Below are 23,114 nucleotides of genomic sequence, written 5' to 3'. Positions count from 1 at the left end.
TTTTCGTCATTGTATGTTTAATATATTCCGATTTACCTAAGAGGAGTACGATATCTGTTTTTTTCTTTATATATGATTTCTTATTCATTTATTATTTTCTTTTCAGTACATAAGCGATCTGTGCACTATGCAACCTTGAATTATTGGCTTTCCATGAACATTCTCGTTATGAAAATGAACATCTAATACATTATTTTTTTTTATACTTACTGTGATTGTAGTTATCAGGAACCTTCTTTAATATAGTAAGCTCATCAAGCAAGCCTTGGTACCCTATTGCAGTTGCCTATAATCAATGGCGAGGAGCGCTTTCGATGAAGCAGTAATTACAGAAAGAAAACGCTGCACGATGTAACTTATCACTTATCACTTCAGTGGTAACCATTCTAACATATGTTTAAACCTATCACAACTTCTAAACATAGAACAGCTTTTAATTTAAATTATACAGAGTTACTATTGCCAACATTGTCAATGTGTTAGATAGTGTAGGTATGGGTGCAGTGACTTTCTTAGAAGCGTCGGTGCAAATTTTTCTGTCATTGTGACACTAATTAGGAAACTTTTCGACTATCAAAGTGTAAATGAAGAAGTAATAATGGAAACTTTGAAACTTTGTCTAAAATTGCATCATTATTTTTTGTTTCATTTGTTCATTATCGCAGAGAGCACGGTTCTACACATAAGTGAACCGGAGCGATTCTTTTGAAATGGCATACCTATATATAAGGTGTGTGTAAAAAGAAAAAGCTATAACTTCCTAAAGATTTGCTTTATCGAACATTGACACATTTATTTTATCTTCAGTTGTATTTTGTTTATAATCAACTAATTCTGTGTAAAAAAAAAAAACACTTCAACAAGATTCATGTCATACAAGTCAACAATAATAGGACTTTGTCTACTAGCTGTGATATTATTAGTTCCGCCTTTAGCATGGCACTCCCATACCCAAAATATTCCAGCAATCATATTGATTGCATGGCTCCTTATAATGAATATGACGTGTATTGTCGACGCAGCAATATGGAGTGGTGAAGATTTCCTAACAAGGTGGGATGGTAAGGGTTGGTGTGATATCGTCATTAAGTTGCAAGTTGGGGCAAATATAGGTATATCGTGTGCCGTCACTAACATCATTTATAATTTGCATGCTATTTTAAAGGCAGATAGTGTTTTACCGAATCTGTCATCATGGACAAAAATCGTTAAAGATCTTGTAATCAGTTTATTGACCCCTGTAATTATCATGGGGTTTTCGTATCTATTACAAGTGTTTAGGTATGGTATCGCACGTTATAACGGTTGCCAAAACCTATTGTCACCTACATGGATTACTACCGTTTTGTATACAATGTGGATGCTTATATGGTCGTTTGTTGGCGCCGTTTACGCCACCTTGGTATTGATTGTATTTTACAAAAAACGCAAAGACGTTAGGGATATTTTACACTGCACTAATTCAGGTTTAAACCTAACAAGATTTGCAAGGTTATTAATATTTTGTTTCATCATTATTTTGGTCATGTTTCCTTTTTCAATTTATACTTTCGTTCAAGATTTACAGCAGGTTGGCGGACAGTATAGTTTCAAAAACACTCATTCAAGCACCATTTGGAATACCATTATTAAATTTGATCCTGGTAGACCAATTTATAATATATGGCTATACGTTTTGATGTCCTATTTGGTTTTTCTAATATTTGGTTTGGGCTCTGATGCTTTAAATATGTACTCCAAGTTTTTGCGTTCGATTAAATTAGGCTTTGTGCTAGACCTATGGAGAAATTTTGTTGATAGGAATAAAGAAAAACGTGTTGGTAAATTACTCAGCAAGTTATCCTCAAGTAAAGGTTGCAACAATCCATTTTCTACGGACTCTGAAAACTACATTCCTACGTGCACAGAAACTTATTCTCCTTGTACAGGCACACCAATATCACAGGCGCACTTCTATGTCGATTATAGAACTCCAGAAGATCTTGGAAGATCTCAGAATAAAAGTAAAAAAAACTTGTTTACTAAAGGAGAAGCAGACTGTATTCTTGATGAAATGGAGTTGGAAGAGAGTATGCGCATACCTTACGTCACACGAGGACAAAGTTTTGACGACGAGGCATCACTTGGAGGACTTTCAAAGGTTACTCTGGATTATTCAGAGAAACTTCACAATTCTGCAAGCTCGAATTTTGAGGGTGACAGTCTTTGTCCTTCTCCAACTTTCAAAGAGGGAGACTCAAGTTCGATTGAACATAGTTCAGAAGGTACTGCAGGCCCCTAGTGTGGGAATATTGCGGAAGGAGAATACTTTATGGTTAATATAATACTATATAAACTTTATATATAAATAATAATTTTCGTTTTATACAAGGAAACAATATGTATTGATATCATCACATTATTTGTATTACTCCTTCGGGGTATATTTTCTTCTTGAAATTATTTTAGAGGTTTACAATACTTTTTAGTATTAAGTTATGTGTGCCGCTTTTATACACAATCCGGTTATATTCTTACACAAACAAAGCAACCCAGCTTATATAGAAACCATGAATATTGATAATAAAACTTCAAGCACGAAATAGGGACAAACAAGGAACACAATAAAATTGCTCTATTTCACGGCTGTTGTAGAAACTCTAGCAAGAGTTAGGACATAATGAGGCAACTTAACAGGCTATTTTTTTTGAAATTTTTACTAAAGTCCAACCAAAAAAAAGATGAATAGGTTTATTTTATCTGCTAATAGGCAAAGAATATTTCGTTACTTATCATTAGAATTTTCTCTGTCTTTATTCTCCACAAGCAAAACTGCATTCACTACTTGTGTCATACAACAAAATTATTACTGTCATAGAGAATGGTGCGTGAAAAATGATATAATTTTCGGGCTCATAAAAATGCCAAAGTAATAGAATTAAGTGTTGTGTTAATGTACATATTAGAATAGAACGTATATAATTGCTTCATTCAGTGGCTCTTTTGTGTACTAGCTCACCATAACTTAATTGAGTAATGGATACGTCAATATATTCTCATGCCTTGGATATCTGGGCCAAGGCAGATTTAACGAAACTTCAGAAGGAATTAGATGCTGATGTCATCGAAATTAAGGAAAAGGAGACCCTGTCTTTAAATTCAAGAAAATCTTTAGCTACTGAGACCAAGAAGTTTAAAAAACTCGAATCTGAGCAAAAATTGAATAATGTGAATAAAATTATTAAGCAGTATCAGCGTGAAATTGATAATTTGACACAGAGATCAAAATTCTCTGAAAAGGTCCTATTTAACGTTTACGAAAAACTTTCAGAGGCACCTGATCCGCAACCATTACTACAAAGTTCATTGGAAAAACTGGAAAAAATTGATGATTCAAAGGAACTTAAAGAAAAAATAAGCTATCTCGAAGACAAACTCGCAAAATATGCGGATTATGAAACTTTAAAATCGAGGTTATTAGATCTGGAGCAAAGCTCTGCAAAGACGTTAGCGAAAAGATTGACTGCGAAAACTCAAGAAATCAATTCTACTTGGGAGGAGAAGGGCAGGAATTGGAAGCAGAGAGAGACAGACTTGTTGAAACAATTAACAAGTGTCCAGGAGCAAAATAAGGCACTAGAGGCCAAAATATCTAAAAATATTGAAATCGAAGATAACAGAACTGAAGAGGATTATCCACAAAACAATCAAAAAGAAATTTCTACAAGGATTGCCGAATATAATCTAGTCACTCAAGAATTGGAAACTACGCAGGCTAGGGTTTATCAACTAGAGAAGAGAAATGAAGAATTAAGTGGAGCTCTTGCAAAGGCAACTAGTGAAGCAGAGAGAGAAACAGAGTTACATGCAAAGGAACTTAAACTCAACCAGCTAGAAAGCGAGAATGCATTGTTGAGTGCATCTTATGAGCAGGAACGGAAGTCAACAACTCATTCGATAAGCGAATTAAAAGAGCAATTAAATGGAGCCATAGCAGAATCAGAATCTTACAGATCAGAGCTGGAAACTGTGAGAAGGAAACTAAGTAACTATTCCGACTACAGTACGATAAAGGAAGAGCTTTCTGCTTTGAAAAAAATCGAGTTTGGAGTAAACGAAGATGACTCTGATAATGAGACTGACTCTAAATATAATGATGATAAAACTGTCGAAAGCTCTTTATTATCGGCCAATAAAAAGCTTCAGGCTACTCTAGCAGAATACCGTTCGAAGAGTACAGCTCAAGAAGAAACATGTATTCAACTAAAAAAATCTGTAGATCAACTCAAACAGCAAATAGCTGTGCTTGAAGAAGCGAATGAAAAATTAGAAATGGATCTAGAAAAGGTGGAAAATGTTGGTCCTCATTTCAATGACGCCGCAAGTATGATGTCTGGTGTAACAAGACAAGTCAACAATCGTACATCCCACAAAATTTCTCCAACAACCTCTATAATTGGTATTCCTGAGGAAGAGGAGCTTCCTGGTAACCAATCAACCATTTTGCCGATAGTAACTAAACAAAGGGATAGATTCCGTTCGAGAAATATGGATTTGGAAAAGCAGCTAAGGCAAGGAAACTCAGAAAAGGGCAAACTCAAACTAGAAATTTCCAAGCTAAAAGGTGATAATACGAAGCTTTACGAACGAATTAGGTATTTGCAGGCCTATAATAATAATAATACCTCCGCTCATCCAAACCCAGATGGCATTGATGTGGAATCTCAATACTCAAGAGTATATGAAGAATCATTACATCCGATTGCAAATTTCAGACAGAATGAACTAAACCACTACAAGAACAAAAAACTATCAGTTCTAGAAAAATTGTTCTTGAGTTTTGCAAAAGTCATTTTACAGAATAAAATGACAAGGATGATATTCTTATTTTACTGTATCGGTTTACACGGACTTGTGTTCATGATGAGCATGTATGTGATTAATATCAGCGGTTACATGACGCCTGAGGTTGGCATAGTACAATCTGCAAAGTCTTCGGTAAATTCAAACGGAAAATTGAGTGGTGCCGGTTCTGTTCATGGTATAAATTGATAGATGCTTCTATGCACTGAATGTCAGTAACATGACATGGAAGATATATATACTCCGTATTGGAGGATGAAATAACGACTATTATATTGATATAGACAGTAGCATTTCCGATCAACTCACCTATATGAATTTATCAGTATGACGAACACTTTTTATAAGTTTGCTACACTGAAAGAGGCTCTAAGGTATCTCTTTTATGGGATTTCTTGAACGCAGATTTATCCGATATAATATAATAATATTTAATAAAAAACTTATTTTAGAGTTATGTGATATGACGGGAAGATAAAATTACATAGATAAAAGATTAAAATTAACAGAGAATTATATTATCATTATTTTTCATCTTCTATTTAAGCAGCAATACGCTTTTGGGCGGCGATTCTACCTCTTTGTCTAGAAGTCAATCTGACGACCTTCTTTTCAGCAGCCTTAGCAACAGCTTCTTCCTTTTCAGTGACAACTAATTCAATGTGGGATGGAGAAGATTCGTACTTGTTGATTCTACCGTGAGCTCTGTAAGTTCTTCTTCTTTGCTTTGGAGCTTGGTTAACTTGAATGTGAGAAACGTACAATTTAGTAGCATCCAAACCTTTAGCCTGTAATAAAAAAAAATTTGGTTAGTAAAAAAGAATTCAATCCCAAAAATCGTAAAGATGAAATAGAACGAAAGATATCGATCGAATTTTAACTGTTGTGAAGAAAATCAAAAGCATGCAATGGTAACTCCTGCCTGCTTGTCGGTATTACAATTTATCGAAATCTGGTAATCCTAAAAGTCCTCCCACAATGGATGTGTTCAAATCTGATTTTTCACTCTCTTTATTGAATATTTTCATTTCTTTCAATTTTTTAAATCATCCTTGTTTCATCAAATACTAAACGAATAATAGTCTTAAACATACTTCAGCGTTGGCAGCAGCGTTTTGCAACAAACCTTGAACGAACTTAACAGACTTAGCTGGCCATCTAGCCTTGGTGACACCGAATTCCTTACCTTGAGCGGTTCTACCAATGGAAGAGTTAAATCTTCTGAATGGAATGGCTCTTTGGTGGTCCAAAACTTGGTCCAAGTATTTTTGAGCCTTAGTCAATTCCCAACCGTTAATAGCTTGAGCAGTTTCTCTGGTGTTCTTGAAAGAAACACGCAAGTAGGAACCACGAGCAGAAGCGGATTTAGCAGGGTTAGTGGAAGTAGCACCGTATCTAGCCATTTTAATCTATTAGTAGTTCTTGAGGACTCTTTGTTTGCACTTTAAGATTAAGCGTTAAAAGCGTTAGTAATTGTTTTATGCTAGGCGTAGCTGCTATATTCTTTCGAATTTCCAATGTAGTGAGGAAGCAAACTAGGACTATCGCTGTCAGAACTCATGGGAGTAGGCCGGAGCGTCTCATTCTCCTAATTGGAACAGAAGGGAAGTCTCCCAAAGATACGCTGAAGCGGTTTTCTTTAGGCGGGCAGTTCCTCCCGAACAAGGTTTCATATTACGGATTTTTCTCACCGTCGGCATGTTACTTTATGTTCATTTTCCTAGGGATTGATATTATGTATGGGTGTGATGATGTTAGGATGTTGATAGTCTAACATTTCACCAGAAAGGGTGAATTGCTACTGAAGACTAGAATGTCGCATTTAAGGACAGAAGTTACTATTATAGATTGAAAAATGCAAAAAAGCCAGCTTGTCATAATGATATTGAAATTTAATTTAAAGATCCTGTATTGCTGTGATATAATTTTAAGTAGATAACAAAAAAAAGTTGCACATTATTAACCCACCCAAATTCTTATATTTTATACTTTTGTAGATCTGCTGGTATCCAGCAAATATACCAAGTGTTTTGATAATCTATGTCATATTAAAGGGATAATATATTACTTACGCTCTCGTTTTGCTCATAAAGCTGCTAAAGAGTCAAATAACACGGAAATACTTTCACCGTAATGATCACGACGAATGCATTCTGCGAAAATTGGAGAAACATCGATAGTGACTAATTTTTTTGATCCCGCTATGCGTTCGGCAGAAATAGGGTATGTGTTTGTGACTACAATTGTGCCAATAGCATCTGATTTTTCAAGTTCTTCCAAACAGTCACCAGTGAATATGCCGTGGGTGGCCACAACATAAACCTTTTTGGCACCACAATTTTGTACCAAATGTTCAGCAGCACTAATAAATGAGCCCGGTCTATCGATCATATCATCTAGAATAATGGCAGAACGACCACGGACGTTACCAACCAATGTAATTAATTGTTCTCTATAGAGAACTGGAACTTCTTCTTCATCTTCAGAATCGACAGCATCGTATGTACCGCCTAAACCATGCGAATCTAAAGCGTCGATAGAGTTCAATTCACTGTCAGATTCCAAAATGGCGTCCTCGTCGTCGTCTGCCTCATCGTCACCAATAACGTGACCGTTACGGATTCTAGCAGTTTGAATGCCGTTACTTAAAATAATGTTTTCCTCCTCATTTGGATGATCGCCCTGTCTAACGATCGGTCTATTCTTCCTCAACATTGATTGCTTTCTCAGCTTTAACTGTTGCAAATCCTTGTTCTGAGAGTATAGATCTTTGGAACGACGACGATCAGTATGAATCATAGCAAAGTTTATCTTCAAAGAATCTGCAAGGGCTGTAACTCTTTTAGTACCACCTGGATTCTTGGAGACAACTACTGCATCTTCATAGTCTTCAACATTTTCTCTAATCCATTTTGCCAAACTTGGGCCCCCGTATAAGTTATCAACTGGTTTGGTAAAAAATCCTTGCATTTGAGAAGCATGAAGGTCCATGGATACAACATGATCAGCACCAGCCATAACTAATAGATTAGCCAACATCCTCGCAGTAATAGCACCTCTATGTTTCTTCATTTTACATTGCTTGGAATAAGGGAACTGAGGAATGACAGCTGTAATTTTTCTGGCAGACCCGCCTCTGCAGGCAGAAACCAAAATCAGTAGTTCCATGATGTCATCATTGATCGATGGAGAGCCCGACTGAATGACATAAACATCTTCGTCACGAACAGATATACCAATTTGGACTGACGTTTCACCATTGGCGAATTTTTTTAATGTACATGGAGCTGGTTCGATGCCCAACCTTTGGCAGACCATATTGCCCAACTCTGGGTGAGAGTTACCAACAAAAATTTTACACTTACGCATTATGTTTCACTTTAGAATAACGTTAACAGATGGTAGATTCTGCAAATATTGGATAGTAGTTAAATCGTGAAGACTCGATTATTTCAGAAATGTGTGGATAAACACTTAGTTTCAACTTTCGAGCGAGGTGTCGAAGTAGTAGTTACACTAATAATGGAGCTGTTTTTAGAGCTAACTTTTTTAAAGAACAACTTTGCTAATCATCAAGGTCATCGATTATTTTCGAATATTGTTAATTTTCAAATATAGCCAATGGAACAGAAAAATTTTTTTCAACATCTGCCCCGCCCTAGCAAGGTCTTGCGGCGGAAAAAAATATAGATCATCACTTAGTACCTACACATTATTAAGAAAATGTTCAAGCAATTTATTTAACATTGAAAACTAAAATGGTAAGCCAGCTTTATTGAACATTAGTATACAGGAATTTCGTAATTAAAGAACTCTTACGCTTATACAATTAATTAAGAAATCAGGATTGTTCATATTTTTCCCAGTTGTCAATGATTTCCTTGATAGGTTCGGAGCCAGTCAAATCATAAACATCTTGGAAGTATTCCTTAGTAACTTGGAATGGTTTTGCGGTCAAGTTTGGAATATACTTGCCAGCTAATCTAGCAACCTTCACATTTTCCTTTATGATATTCTTCTTCAAGAAACTCTTGAATGGCTTGACACCATTCATCAAGTAAGTAGAATGGAAAGGAACGGAAATACCTACTAATGGGATACAAGCAAAACCTCTTTCCAGTTTGAGTGGGCGAGGTTTGACGGCAGATTTCTTAGAAACTTCATCAATGATTTCAAACAAATGACCTTCAACTTCTTCCAAGGACAAGGACTTTTGAAGTTCTATGATATCAATCTTTTGCAATTTGATAAAGTTCAAAACGTTAGTAACAGTGTCTAAGGCTCTTAGATCACCAGCAGCGACATATTGTTGGTTTTCAACGTTATAGTTGACGATTTCAACCAACCAACCAGTTCTCTTACCGACTCTCTCAACAACATATTGCAAAGCTTCCTGAGAAAACGATGCAGCAACTCTACCTGGGTTAATAGCAATCATACCATAGTTAGATCTACCCAATTCATCTCTTGGAACAGCAACTTGCATGGTCATACCTCTGTAGAACACCACTTCAACTAGTGATTCGATAGACATAACATCAGCTAAAGAGGCTAACGCAGCATATTCACCTAAAGAGTGACCAGCAAAAGTAGCATCAGCTGGAATTAAACCTTTAGATCTCAAATCTTCGAAGGCAGCCTTTTCCATTAAAGTTAAAGCAGGTTGAGTGAACTGAGTAGCAGACAACAAACCTTTTTCAGATTTAAATGTGTAAGAAGTGCTATGCTCATTGATTTCTTTGAAGATTTTTTCAGTCTTCAATTTTCCATCAACAATAGTTTCGAAAATCATAGCAGAATAATTCTCCCTGATCTTTTTACCCTTTTCACCACCGAAATGGATGGTTAAGTTGACAGGATTGTTAATAACAATATCTAAGATAGAGAACCCATAAGTGTTCTTGAAATGGTTGTCAGCTCTATTCCAAACGTCTTGGGCAGCTTTAGATGTCTTGTATAAGTCCATACCCATACCTTGCTCTTGAGAACCTTGACCAGTGAACACAAAAGTAGTAACGGGTTGCTCAATTTCAGCTTCACCGGTCAAAACAACAACGTCTTCGTCATTTCTGGTTTCAAATTTAATCAACTTTCTACCGTTAATCATACCAACATGTTGAATAGATGTTTTCAAAGCTGTGTTAGGCAAAACCATGTCAACAAATTGACAAGTGTAACCGCGTACTCTGGATGAAACACTGTCGGCAGCCCAGTTCTCAATCAAGGCACGGACAGATGCAGACGAAAACATACCATGTGTAATGGTACCTGGCAAGTTTGCGTAAGAAGCAAAATGACGTGAAACATGAATTGGGTTCAAATCACCAGAAACTCTAGCGTATGGTTCATTGGTACTTGGAGTGTATGAATCAAGGACGGCAATTGGAATAGGATTTTCCAAGTTAACTTTTTGCTCCAAAGTAGAACCATTTCTCTTCAAGAAGTCAACAACTGGGTTACCGTGAGAAGCACCGGCTTCATAATCAACAATACCGATCTCTACGGTTTCTTTAGTTGGTAATTCCACTTTGATTGGACCAAAACATTTCACTGAAGAGAAGATATTAGCATTCTTAAAAGTTACCTCAGTTTCAGTTTCAAAGGTCAAAGTTTTATTGAGCAGTTCAAAATCTTCATCGTCCAATTGGAACCATTCCTTAGAGCGCAAGACCGCAATATCTTTAGAGGTTCTGATATGCATTTGGTAAACAGGTTCAACAGTCTTTTGGAATGTGTTTTCAAAGTCGGTGTAGTTGCCTCTGTAGAAGAAAGAGGAGGTAACTTCCATAACTGGCTTACCTTTTCTGGATAAAGTGCCTACAACATCGACAATCTTTCCTGTAGGTTGGTTCACGACAGATTCAATGACGGCTGTAGTTGAAACAACATCACCAACTTGCAATGGCTTAGCGCCAGGGATCATTTTATAACCGTTAGATAAATGAACCAACTTCAATAAGTCACCATCAACTGTGTTAGGGAAAATGGCCTTAATAATTGCTCTCCATCCAACAACAATAGCAAAGTCCATTGGAGCCAACATCGTCCTATCGGGTCTAGAGACAAAATCTTCACAATTGTTTCCAACAGCATGGGTAAAATCATAAACTTCTTTAGCAGTGATTTCAAAATCTTTACCTTTGATGACATCCCTAGGATCAAAATCCAAGTTGAAAGGTTCGTCGATCCATAACTTCCAGTACATTTCCTTGATTCTTTGGTTTCTGTTTTCCATAACTTCAGAAATTGGGGCAAACCCGTTATCAGGATTGAAGTTGTATAAAAGTGGCAAGCTAACAGCCTTACCATCCATGGTTCTGTTTTCAATCATTTCCATTTGAATCATGTTATCCTCTAACAACTTTAATATAACAGTTGGCTTTAATTCACCTTGAACAGATTCTGAAAGAGTGACAACTGTCTTTGAAGAAGTATTTCCGTTAGAAATTTCGACAACCATACCTTGACTTGGTTTGAAAACCTTTCTAATTGGATTAGAAACGAACATTTTATCCTGAGTGATAAAAGAACACAAGAAACTTGCGTGTCTCCAGTTAATTTCAGAACCAGCTAAAGCATTGAACCAACTTTCCTCGCTAGTAGAAGAGGATGCTCTGAAAATAGCAGAATCTTCAGATACAGAAGAAGAATCCACAGAGCTTTGAACATCCACAGGGCTTTCACCACCGAAGTACTCAACAGCTGGAATCTTTGATTCATCGCCATTGTAGTATTGATGCAATAACTTCTTGATGTGACCGTCATGAATGCCATCCATAATGCTTTTGATTGGTTCATCGATGACCTTGGTGAATTGTGCCGCAACAGGACCATGTAAGATACACGTTCTTTGAACATCTTGATCAACGACAGCTTCCAAGTGCTCAGATTGCCACAACGAATCCTTCTTAAAGAAAATTTCAAATCTACGGTCTAAAACTGGAACAAATGGTACAGGCTTTTGCATTGGATTTTGGCACATGCTTAAGAAGTGATCAATATCTTGTGCGTTAAGGAATTGTTCCTTAGCAGCAGGATAAGCCTTGAAAACTTTTTCAATAGCTTCATCAGGCTTGTTCAATAGAGAGTAAGATTGTACTAAAGACAAAGTCTTACTTTTGGTAAAACGTTCTTCGACACGACGTAGGAAATCACCAGTAAATGTTCTCCAAGTAACATCAAACCAAGAGTTGGTAGATCTGATGAACATCAATTCAACTAATCTTTTGGCAACTTCTTCGTAAGTCATAGTGGCTAGGTCACGAGCTTCACCGTTGACGGTAGCAAACCATGGCTTTTGGAAATCAGCATTCAATCTTGAAATGATGTAATCTTTCTTTTCTTCCAAGGCTGGCAATAACTTATTCTTTGGCAAGTTGAATATGGTTTCATCAAATTCCTTCCACAACATAACACCACGAGTGGCAATTTTGTGGATTGGTTCACCCATTTCAGAGCGAACAGTCACAATACCACCAGTTGGCTTCTTGTAAGTTTGTTCCCATTTATCATCGGTAACACCGGTACAAGCCGCAATACATTTCTTGGCATCAGGTGAGGTTTTAACTTCCTTTGCAATCATAACTCTAGAACCGAAGAGGAAACCATCAAATGGCATTGGTGGATAATCGAATTTTGTGGACCATTCACCAGTTAAGTATGGGTAAGTATCGTCAGCGGAGCCGAAACCGGAACCGAAAATCAACATGATGTTTGGATGTCTTCTGATCTTGGAATACATCTGCAACATTGGAGTGTGGGCATCTTCGAAAGAATGGTGACCACCACCTCTACCACCAGTCCATTGTAAAGCTATTGGGAAATTTGGATGAGCTTTAGCAATGTTTATAACTTGTGAAATAGCATCGATGGAACCTGGTTTCAAACCCAGATATTTCAAGCCCAATGTTTCTATGTACTCACTAGCAACTTCCAATGATGGAACACCAGCACCAATCGTCAAGAATTGAATTGGATAACCCTTGGCTCTTAGTTCCTTGATTAATGGAACACCCCATTGCAACATGAATGGATTGACGTAAATTAAGTTGATACCGAAAGTGCTACCCTTTTCTATTTGCGAAACTACAGAGTCAATGGCGGCAGTCATACCTGCTGCAGAAAAATAACCACCACCTGCTAATTCGATGGTGTAACCAGCATTGGTGGTAGCGGCAACGAAATCCGGTGAAACAGTACATGGTGTCATACCAGGAACCAATAATGGAGGTCTACCAATTAATTTAGAAAATTTAGTTTCGACAAAAATTTTGCCTGATTTGTTTTTAATCAATTTTGGATGGTACTCCTCCAACCAATTTGGATTTTTCTTCAAACCATTACTAGTGACGTCGAAGATTTCTTGTTTGAACCCATAATCATCTTCTGGATTGATGTCCAGCGTACCAGCAACGATAACACGAACACCAGTACCATCCTTATTACGATGAGTCAACACACCTAAACCAGAAGCACCACCTGGACCAAAGTCTAATATGTGAGTGGCTTTGAATTGTGTGGTGGTTTCCCATTTAACAGGTAACCTAATGATGCAATCGACGATTCTCTCTGAAATAGAACCTGAAAGAACTCTTAGGTCAGAACCGTCAAAAGTGTCGTAAACTGGGATCTGAATATCTTTGGCGTTGAAGCAGACATTGTTTTTAATTAAATCTTTGTTAATCAAATCTGAAGCTGGAACCAATAGATGGGAATGGAATGGTGATGCAACAGGTAAGAACCTATTAGAGAACTTCAATTTTCTTTCGCTAAATGGAATTCTTGATTGGTCTAACCCAGATGGGGCCTTGGCCTTTCTTAAAGTTAAGTTTAAACCGTATAGTGATTGTGGTGGGCCCGATACGACTAAATTCTTAGCACCATTGACTAAAGAAATTTCAACTTGTTTACCTGCTGGCAAATGAGAATTAGTTTTATTTACGTAGTCTTGAACTTGTTCTTGAGTTAAGTTGGAAATGGATAACATTGGAGATGGGACACCTTCATTGTTTTCCAAAGAATCTTCCAAAATTGATGGTGGCAAGGAAGTGTTTGGATAAGCTTCGTAACAACGAACACCTATGAAGAATAATACAGTGATTGCTTTTCTTACGGAAACGAAAAAGGATTCCCAGGAATCTGTCTCAGCTATGGCGACAGCGGTAACCAAACCTTGGGAATGACCTGTAGCACCTTTTAAGTAAGATCTTAACTCACCTGGAGTGAAACCCAAAAGCTTAGCAGTAACGACATAGTGAGCTAATTGAATGACACCAATTAAGGGACATGAGATTGGAATAGAAAGTAAGTAGTCCTTGTCTGGGGTATTTGAAGGGGTTTCTAACCATTCCAATATGTTTAAACCTTGAGTAAAGACCTTTTCAGCATCTAAAGTGGTTCTGATCAGTTCACTTAAAGTCTCAGCGGAGAATTTAATTAAATCACCCACTAATACGTGATATGTTTGATAGAGGTCACGCAATTCCTCAAAGTAATCATCGGTGTTACCTTGACCACCAAAAATAGCTACCAATTGCGCGCTATTCTCACTGACGGCCTTGAAAAGAGAAGAATTTGATTTCTTGTCAAATGGTCTTTTAGCCATTATTCTAGCGGTAATATAGTTTTTAATTAATTCTTTGGTCTTTACTAATGTTGTGTCGTTTTCCTGTAATAATTTAGCAGCCAAAGCATGAATATCATTGCCTTCTAGATAACAGTTTTCGAATTCTGTCAAGCAAAGGTTCAAGACTTGATCGAATTGACCGACCTTGGAAGGTTCGACCAAAGAAGATACGTAGCCAAGGAATTTCCCCACTAGTTCAGCAGGAGTAGTGGGCTCGTCATCTGCAGCAAACCCCTCGGTGGGTTCGGGCAAAATCTTATTGAATTGTTCTTGTAATTGCGAAGCAATGAAAAATGAAGCGGTTGGCACCAGAAGCACGTGTTCTAAAGAACCGTGAGATAGGGTTAGTGGTCTTGTGGAATAAGAATCCATAATGAGCAAATAATAGAGCAGTTAGGTGTGGCGAATAAATATACTAAAAAAGAGCGGAATCCTAGTCTATAATCTGATTTTCCGAATTATGGTTTCTGTAGTTTCTTTTCTTTATATATTTTCAGAAATATTCAAAGAGCATATAAGAATATATTTGACCTTGAATTGTATGGAAAAAAAGAATTAATAAATTGAAAAAGGAAGAAAATTCGTTTGAAATGTTGTTTGTTCTTCTTTCTGTAATGTAAGTAATAACAAGTATGAAAAGGCCCAATGTACTTATTTATACTTTTTCCCTTGCTTCTTTTTCCTTATCAATACCTTTTTTTTTCTTAGTTTTTTTACTTTCCCCTATAACTTTGTTGAAAGCCGTTTTATATATATAGATAGTGATATATATATATCCAGTTTAGTTGGTCCTGCAGAATAGAAGGAAAAAGGAAATTTGTTTGGAGGAGATGGTTCAATCGATAAAAAGTATGCCAAAAAATGCCAAAATGCCGACTTTAATCTCTGATTATTGTCGCAGTGAATCGTTCAACACTTTTCGGTGATTGGGAAAGGCACACTTACTGTCAGACCAAAAGCGTTAAATAGCAACAACGTATTGTTCGCGATTATTCGTATTTTTCAACAATTTCTTTTAACTTATGCGACGGAAAGATCGCTGTTGCGTAATTATGCTTGGCTGGGCGGCATGTGAAGTTTTTGCCGTCGTTTGTTGGAACCTAGGGGAGTGGTTGACCGTGCCTGCACCTCGTGGATCGCGATTTAAAGCAGCTGTGTGTGTTACCCGCTTAGAAACGAGCCGTGGGTGTACAGGTGTGGAGGGCTGATGCGGATGTTCTGCGGATTTTTCACATGCTGCCGTTTGCTGAAACATCTTAACTAAGCCTTCGCGCGGCCATACGGGTCCTCAAGAGATTCATGACTTAGTACAGAAAGGTATATACGAAGGCAAACAATTATGTTCGCAGATGAAGAGGCACATAGCGCACAGTAGAGCGGGATGTCCCACAATAAATTTTGTTCATTCGTCTCTGAGGTTCTTTTTGCCAGCAAGATTTTGATTTGCGTAGAATTCCATAGACATACTTGCTTCGGGACCACCCTTAGAGACCACGTTGTCCATAAGGAGATCCCCGTCTAGGTCGTCTGCCAGCCCATCGTTCTGGTATACGGGTTGCCCATGGAGGGTGTCTCCTAAGCCAGAGTACGTGGCGTTGAGATCTTGCGCACCGTCAGATGCCATGTCCAGATCTTGGTATTGGCCTTGGTCTTGATCTTGTACGTCGCTACCGTGTAGGTCCATGCATACGGCTAGTGCTTCGTTACAATTGTTTACCAGGTCATCGCCCCTGTTCACGCCGAAGTTTTCGAAAGTGAAAAGCGTTTCGATTTCGTTGTTATAGTGGCGATCGTATATTGAATATTTGGGCCTGATGGTCAGTTCTACGCTGCGCACGGTGAAGCCATGGGCGTCTTCCCCTTCGAATTGACTGGCCGGTGGCGCAAGACTTTGGTAGAGCATGTCCAGTACTTCGTCTCTTTCCAAAGTCAGCAAGATCTCTAGTCGAAGCCCTTCTCTTCCATCCGACAGCCGTCTCGATGCATGGTACAAGACGCTACTGTATGGAATTTCCAGCCCATATCCTAGCCCATTAAACCAAATGACAATGCAGCTGTTGAGTATAAACAGGTCTGTGCCATATTCGTTAGGGTCTTCTGAGTCGGCTTGGTTGGATAGGTGAGTACTTGAACAAGGTGTCAAGGAGCCAAGTATTAAGTCTCGGCCCCCGCCAAATAGTATTATGTATTCTTCATTATTCAGTGCGGAAAAGTTACCGTTGAATCGTGGTTGCGTCTTCTTGAAATGATTGTACGGTATAACGTTTTCGATCGATGGTTTTATCCTTGCAATTTGACATTTTGGTTTCTTTTCCATCATTTTTTCCTACACCAATGTTTTCTTTTGAAATAAGTATGCGTGTATCACTGTGGTTATAACCTGTCCCAATTTGTATGGATGGATGCCTAAAAACTTGGGTTATTGACGTATTGAACAATCTTGCTCTATTGCAACCAGCTTCTTGGTATGGATGTGCGTTTCTCTATTTTTATGTCTAATTGAAACTTTTATTTCTTGGTTCTTGTAGATGTATGTACTTGCGCCCGGCTTTTGCCGAAGCTGAAAAGAAAAATATGATCAACCTAATCGGTCAAACTCTTTGCTAGAATATTCAGTTCTTTTCTACACAACGCATACTAAACATAAAAAAATCATATTAAAAATACATATGTACATAATGAAGCGTGGAGGCGAGCAGAAAAACATGAGACTTTAGCACACCATCATTCTCTCACTGTTAAATATAAGTAACTTGGTAGTGAGTGCTCAAGTACTCGGTAGCAATGGTGAATTAACGGGGTTTTAACCTCTCTGTTTCTTTCACGAGCAAGTAGCAGTTACATATACCTCTTTTTAATCAAATTCGGAGTCTATATATAATATATCTGCAGTCTGGTCAAACCCATTAAACTGAGTTGCAGCAGATGAAGTATATGCGCCCAAGTCGGGAAAATAAAACCAATCACCCACGACAACATCATGCTTCATGTAATACTCTTTAGAAATACAATCCAAACCATCACAGGTAGGACCCCAAATAGAAACTTTGTATGGATACTCGGCTCTTGTCTTATTGATAGAGTCGAGCGTCGCGGTAGTGGATTCAAAATCGTTGTAGTGGAATTGCGAACCGTGATATAAGGTTTTTGGATGGGGCTCTTGATGGTCGAATAGAATACAATTCATGTTTCCGTAAACGCCATCATTGGTGTAGATCATAGCTTCATTCTCCGACAACCTTCTCTTGGCAATTACATGAGAAGCCAAAGTGAACGCAGTCGCAACAAAATATCTACCAGGCTCAGCAATTATATCAACTCCACAGCCTATTGGAAAATATTTTTCTAGGGCGAGACGCAGAATAGCTGTTGATTCCTTGAATGATTCAAATTGGAATCCCCCGCCTATATCTAAAATCTTCAGAGGAGGCAGATCGTATTTGTTAGCGGCTTTATCAAATACTGTTCTTGCATCTCTAACCGCTTTATATAAGCTTGTGAAATCAGAAGCACCCGAGCCCACGTGGAATGAGACACCAACCAAGTTCAAACCCAATTCCTTGATACCCTTCAATAAAGAGTCTACTTTATCCATTTGACAACCGTACTTAGTTGAGAGCCGGCATTGAGCCGTAGAGTCATCCGTGGCAATTCTTAATAATAATTGAGACTCAGGATGAAACTTCTTTATCTTATACAGTTCTTCCACGTTGTCAAAAGTAGACTTCATCACACTTTTTGAAGCTGCATATCTAATGAAAGAGGCGACTTTACAAGGGTTAGCGTAAATGATTCTATCCGGAGAAATGTTCATCGATAATACTCTGTCAATTTCCACCTTGGAAGCACAGTCGAAATTAACGCCCAACTCTGCTAATAACGAAAGAATCTTGGCGTTGGGGTTACATTTGACGGCGTAAAAGGGTTTAATTCTTGGAAGCTCTTTCATCCAGTTATTAAATAGCCTCTTGATTTCACCCAAATCACATATGAAAAACGAGTTCTCTTCACCGGGATCGCACGTCTCATTATTAATCTTGCCAATACGAGACTTCAATGCTTGAAAAATTGCAGAGTGTGCTTGAACATGCGGTAGTTTTTTCAAGCCAGGATTATTTTTTAATCCATGCAGAAGGTCATTAAGCTCCTTGTCATCTTTGGAATATTGCACTTTCTGAATAGACGTAGGATTAGAGAAATCCACAGGCGTAGTACTGGAACTAGATAAAGTATTATCTACTTCAGTACTGGACATCATGAGTTTGAAATGCAAAGGGTTTCGTTACTGGTTGAAACTTGCAGAACAGCTAAATAATGTTACCTACTTAGGTTTAAAATAAAACTCTACTGAAACCTGAATCACAAGCCGAAAAACAAAGATTTTTCCTTTCCTTAAAGTGAACTGCACTGATGACCAAATCTCAAGGTTGTTTGGAGCAGGGTTTGCTACTTTAATGCGACAAAGCTTCTGTTGTTCAATTTCAAAATGAAAAATCAGGATTGCCCAAACTATTTCACAGGAGAAGGTTTGAGAATGATTTTACCTCGAAATGGGCGAAAACATCTGCGCGGCGCAAAACAAAATTAACAAGTAAAGAAAGTAAAGATTCCGCGGGGGTCGAATAAAAAAAAATAATCATTAGAAGTTTATTTATATAATACTGATGAGCACAGAAATGAGCAAATTGTTTCGCGATAATGTCTCTTACATATTTGTAAGGGATCCAGTTATCCATACATCAATTCTCTACAGTTTCAGTTATATAATTACAGAATAAGCATCGAAACCCTTCAATTTCGCAATTGCGTTCGGGAACGAATTCCTTATCTATTCCGTTAGATTTCATAATGTTTATTTCACCCTTTGTGGGGATCTTCCGACATAAATCGTTCAAACATCTTGTATGCGTTTTCTTATATCGCAGGCCGCAAGAGTTACAGAGTTGGTCTTGCTTTCGTGGTGACCAGGATGGCCTCCAACAAGGTGAATCACTAGAATTACATGATACACATACTCTCGCGTGGTGGCGAATGGGCGATGAACCACTAGATCTTCTGCTCCCCTTTTTCGTTATGCTTGAATTTGATGACCTTCGAGGACTTTGTGGGGGGGAATCGAGAGCAAATCTATGATAATTGGGTGATCTGGGACTCGGAGTGTATGTCTTGGGACGCACAGGTGAAGATGACCTTGATCTCGCCTTGCCGTTTTTCGTTGGTGTGGAAGGAGGTGGTGATGAAGATGCAGAAACAGAGCTGTAACTAGGATTGTCGAGTTTCATAACCAATTGTCTCGCTGTCTTTCCGAAATTGTTTGATCCTTGCTTTGAGATTTTGTTCTTAGATGGTTTTCCTATACATGATTTGGAATTATTCGATAGAATGTCTCTATTTGCAAGCAATTTTTTTATTTGTAAGGCTTTAAAACTGTTCGTTTTCTTGTGACTGGTAGTTGGTGTGAAGAATGATCCTGCCCTTAGTTGTCTCTGTTGTTTAACTTCTTGAACTAACTTTTCACTAATAATGGGATTAAATATCGACTCACTATTGCTGAATTTTCCTGCAGGAAAAGAAGCACCTGCCCCTTTAAATGTTGTGCGTTCCATGGTTCTGTTGGTCGGTGGACTCATTGGCGGGGTGACAGGAGGAGTAATACTCCATGCATTATTGGAAAGATCTTTAAATTGATCTTTTGCTTCTAGAATTGAAGGAATAAGTTTGGTACGAGCAAATGTATAATTAACCGGTGATTGAGACTTGAATGTCTCGGTTGGTTCTAATTCGCCATGAAGGCTTTTAGAGGGTTTCGAGCCATCATTAATTTGATTAGTTAAGTTTGGTATACTTAATGGCTTGAAATGAGCCAGTTCTTCGCGTATTTTAACATAATCTTGATAATTTGTATCCTTACACCAATGAGTAAGATCGGCCTTCCAATTAGACGTACGTTGTGATGTATCAGGGAAACGTGCTGCATTATCTTGTAGGAGGGGACTGGGTAATAGTTGTAGATGCCTCAATGATGGTAGAATTTGTTGCGGATGTTCTGATCTCTTAGATAATGACACCGATGATAACCTGTCCAGCAATGGCAACCGAAATTGTGAATGGGAAGAAAGTCCTAAACCAGAGCCATAATTCAACGGATTAGTAAAACTGATTTGAGATAAACTTGCCTTGTTAAACTCTGGTGAATTGCCTGGCGTTAATGAGGAAATTGGATTATAAGCCATATGATGTGGCGAGGCAGGCGCAGTATTTGATTTCTTTCCAAGTATCTCGTTAGTTAAAGACATAGGAGGTAAAATTGGCGATACATTGAGCGAATGAAAGGAGTATTTCCTAGGACTAGCTGAATTTACGTTATTTTCAGTGACGTTATTCTTATTACTGCTACCAGATAGGTTGGAAAACGAAGGCAGTAACAGATCATCATAATAAGAGCCATTTGCATGAGATTCTGGACCAGCAGATAATGCATGTAGCGGTGTTTTAATGTATAGACTTGACATTTTTTTTTTTCTTATTACGCTGAATGGTTTAAGCTAGAATAAAATAATGGATAGTATTGAGTTTGATGATAATGAACGTGACAAAACAAAAAGCGTGAAAATAAAAGCGAAAAGGATAGAACGGAATTGATCGGATCAAAGAAAGATTCGTAACTTTTTCCTCTTTTCTTGAGCAGGATCCAGTGGTATTTGGAAAGTTGAGTATGACGATATTTTGTATTCTATTTCCAGAAAAATACCAGGCTCTTGGGACTAATGAAGGAATGAACTATTTTATTTAATTGTGCTTTGCTTTTTGATCTATTTTTAGTTCCTTTAACAACTTAAATAATATTTTTGACGTGAATGAATGAGCAAGAATGAAGGCTCTTTTTGTATGATTTGAAATGTTTGCAGAGCTCTATCTACTAGTAATACGTACTCATAAAAAGATCCATGATTATATACTAATACTACATATTAAAACAGTTTGATCATGATCTGTATTGCTGGCTCATCCATGTAAGGAAAATGATCAGCCCGAAGCTCAAAAATGAAATGGCCTTTCCAAAATTAGCGACGTTAGTGTGGAAATCAGACGCTAGCTTGGCGTTCATATCCTAAAATGGAAAACTAATCAATCTGATGTATCTTTTTTGGGTAAAAAAAGGCAACTGACTTTTTGCTGGTTAGCGATGCCACAGTAACCGCGCATGGCAGGGAAAATAAGATGGCGGAGGACAAAAGACTTCTTTTTCAATAAAGGAACTCTGTTACCGAATAGGAGTTATGATAGTGAGATGGCTGAATAAGAAAGCTAATTAAAGGAATATGAAAACGGATGCGCCCCATTTTTTGTGTATGATACGATACGAAGGGCGACCGGTTAACGAAAAGATTAGTAACAACATCTAGCTACGAACCACGATCGAACAAGATTACGCTTTCATCCTTATTCTCCCAAAATTCTACGTGCTCTGCTCTGCGTTTCTATTTGCCTGCATCCTCTGGTTTTATCAGTCCTGAAAAGAAGTTAGCTTATAAATAATGATATCTTGCATGGTTTTCAAGCGCAGTCACCATTATAACCAAAAAAAGAACCAAAAGAATTGAAAGGATTTTGTTTCGATTTATATTCATATGTATTCATCCAAGTGTATTCATTACATAAGCTCTTTCCACTAGTAACGCGTGTAAATTATACCTCTGCACTGCTTTACGTATTAAATGATTTATCTTAGTCCTCATTGAAAAAAAATGTGTAAAATAGAGAACATTACGCTGCAATCAGCAAATAAACCACCTTGTATGAAAAATATATACATGTTTCCACAGCGCTGAAATTCCGACAAAACGGCAACATAACAACAGCAAATAGCAGTATGAACACCAACAGCAATAGTATGGTAATGAACGACGCAAACCAAGCCCAGATAACGGCTACATTCACGAAGAAGATATTGGCGCATTTGGATGATCCAGACTCCAATAAGTTAGCCCAATTCGTACAACTTTTCAATCCAAATAACTGTAGAATAATATTCAATGCTACACCCTTCGCGCAAGCGACAGTGTTTTTACAAATGTGGCAAAACCAAGTCGTACAAACACAACATGCTCTAACCGGAATAGACTATCACGCTATCCCAGGATCCGGCACATTGATATGCAACGTTAATTGCAAAGTCAGATTTGATGAAAGCGGCAGAGACAAGATGGGACAAGACGCGACAATTCCTATTCAACCAAATAACAGTGGGAACAGGAATCGACTTAACGATATGAACAAGCCAAGACCTCTCTGGGGTCCATATTTTGGCCTTTCCCTGCAGCTGATCATCGACGACCGTATATTCAGAAATGACTTCAATGGTGTCATATCGGGGTTTAACTATAACATGGTTTACAAACCCGATGATTCTCTTCTAAAAATCCAGTGAGAAGAATTCCATTTACAAAAAAGAAAAAAAGTTGTATAGAAACAAAATAAGTAATAAGTAATACGAAAAGCAAAGAAGAATAAGAAAACCAAATACCCCAATTCTGCACTCTTTTATTTTTCAATGGTCGAGATCGGTGATAGACGATCCTACCTTTACCGGTGACAATTGTTGACGCAACTACAGTCTACAGTCCCTGACGGGTTTTGGAAACGT

The 23,114-nt window shown here is 37.8% G+C and overlaps 9 protein-coding genes across 9 annotated transcripts; 3 read left to right on the top strand and 6 right to left on the bottom strand.

Annotated features, from left to right (window-relative positions):
* Window positions 1-868: 868 nt before the first annotated feature.
* STE3 (Ste3p) lies at window positions 869-2,281 on the top strand (the record flags this gene model as incomplete). The annotated part of the gene is made up of 1 exon (XM_056223729.1): window positions 869-2,281. One exon carries the CDS (start codon window positions 869-871, stop codon window positions 2,279-2,281), a length of 1,413 nt encoding a protein of 470 aa, XP_056077718.1.
* A 734-nt stretch (window positions 2,282-3,015) lies between these two features.
* On the top strand, window positions 3,016-5,031 carry COY1 (CCAAT displacement transcription factor COY1; the record flags this gene model as incomplete). The annotated part of the gene is made up of 1 exon (XM_056223728.1): window positions 3,016-5,031. The coding sequence occupies one exon, from the start codon at window positions 3,016-3,018 to the stop codon at window positions 5,029-5,031; it is 2,016 nt and encodes a 671-aa protein (XP_056077717.1).
* Window positions 5,032-5,384: 353 nt separating this feature from the next.
* Window positions 5,385-6,245, bottom strand: RPL17A (60S ribosomal protein uL22; the record flags this gene model as incomplete). The annotated part of the gene is made up of 2 exons (XM_056223727.1): window positions 5,385-5,630; window positions 5,937-6,245. The coding sequence occupies 2 exons, from the start codon at window positions 6,243-6,245 to the stop codon at window positions 5,385-5,387; spliced, it is 555 nt and encodes a 184-aa protein (XP_056077716.1).
* Window positions 6,246-6,927: 682 nt separating this feature from the next.
* On the bottom strand, window positions 6,928-8,211 carry PRS1 (ribose phosphate diphosphokinase subunit PRS1; the record flags this gene model as incomplete). Its single annotated transcript, XM_056223726.1, has 1 exon — window positions 6,928-8,211. One exon carries the CDS (start codon window positions 8,209-8,211, stop codon window positions 6,928-6,930), a length of 1,284 nt encoding a protein of 427 aa, XP_056077715.1.
* Window positions 8,212-8,683: 472 nt separating this feature from the next.
* On the bottom strand, window positions 8,684-14,839 carry FAS1 (tetrafunctional fatty acid synthase subunit FAS1; the record flags this gene model as incomplete). Its single annotated transcript, XM_056223725.1, has 1 exon — window positions 8,684-14,839. The coding sequence occupies one exon, from the start codon at window positions 14,837-14,839 to the stop codon at window positions 8,684-8,686; it is 6,156 nt and encodes a 2,051-aa protein (XP_056077714.1).
* Window positions 14,840-15,869: 1,030 nt separating this feature from the next.
* On the bottom strand, window positions 15,870-16,787 carry LOT5 (Lot5p; the record flags this gene model as incomplete). The annotated part of the gene is made up of 1 exon (XM_056223724.1): window positions 15,870-16,787. One exon carries the CDS (start codon window positions 16,785-16,787, stop codon window positions 15,870-15,872), a length of 918 nt encoding a protein of 305 aa, XP_056077713.1.
* A 534-nt stretch (window positions 16,788-17,321) lies between these two features.
* SPE1 (ornithine decarboxylase SPE1) lies at window positions 17,322-18,722 on the bottom strand (the record flags this gene model as incomplete). The annotated part of the gene is made up of 1 exon (XM_056223723.1): window positions 17,322-18,722. One exon carries the CDS (start codon window positions 18,720-18,722, stop codon window positions 17,322-17,324), a length of 1,401 nt encoding a protein of 466 aa, XP_056077712.1.
* Window positions 18,723-19,206: 484 nt separating this feature from the next.
* Window positions 19,207-20,979, bottom strand: ASH1 (DNA-binding transcription repressor ASH1; the record flags this gene model as incomplete). Its single annotated transcript, XM_056223722.1, has 1 exon — window positions 19,207-20,979. One exon carries the CDS (start codon window positions 20,977-20,979, stop codon window positions 19,207-19,209), a length of 1,773 nt encoding a protein of 590 aa, XP_056077711.1.
* A 1,361-nt stretch (window positions 20,980-22,340) lies between these two features.
* MTR2 (Mtr2p) lies at window positions 22,341-22,898 on the top strand (the record flags this gene model as incomplete). The annotated part of the gene is made up of 1 exon (XM_056223721.1): window positions 22,341-22,898. The coding sequence occupies one exon, from the start codon at window positions 22,341-22,343 to the stop codon at window positions 22,896-22,898; it is 558 nt and encodes a 185-aa protein (XP_056077710.1).
* Between the last annotated feature and the right edge of the window lie 216 nt (window positions 22,899-23,114).

Source organism: Saccharomyces mikatae (genome assembly GCF_947241705.1).
Source record: "Saccharomyces mikatae IFO 1815 strain IFO1815 genome assembly, chromosome: 11".
NCBI lineage: Eukaryota > Fungi > Ascomycota > Saccharomycetes > Saccharomycetales > Saccharomycetaceae > Saccharomyces > Saccharomyces mikatae.
The sequence above is the reverse complement of the archived record's forward strand: the minus strand, read 5'-3'. Positions and strand labels throughout refer to the sequence as shown.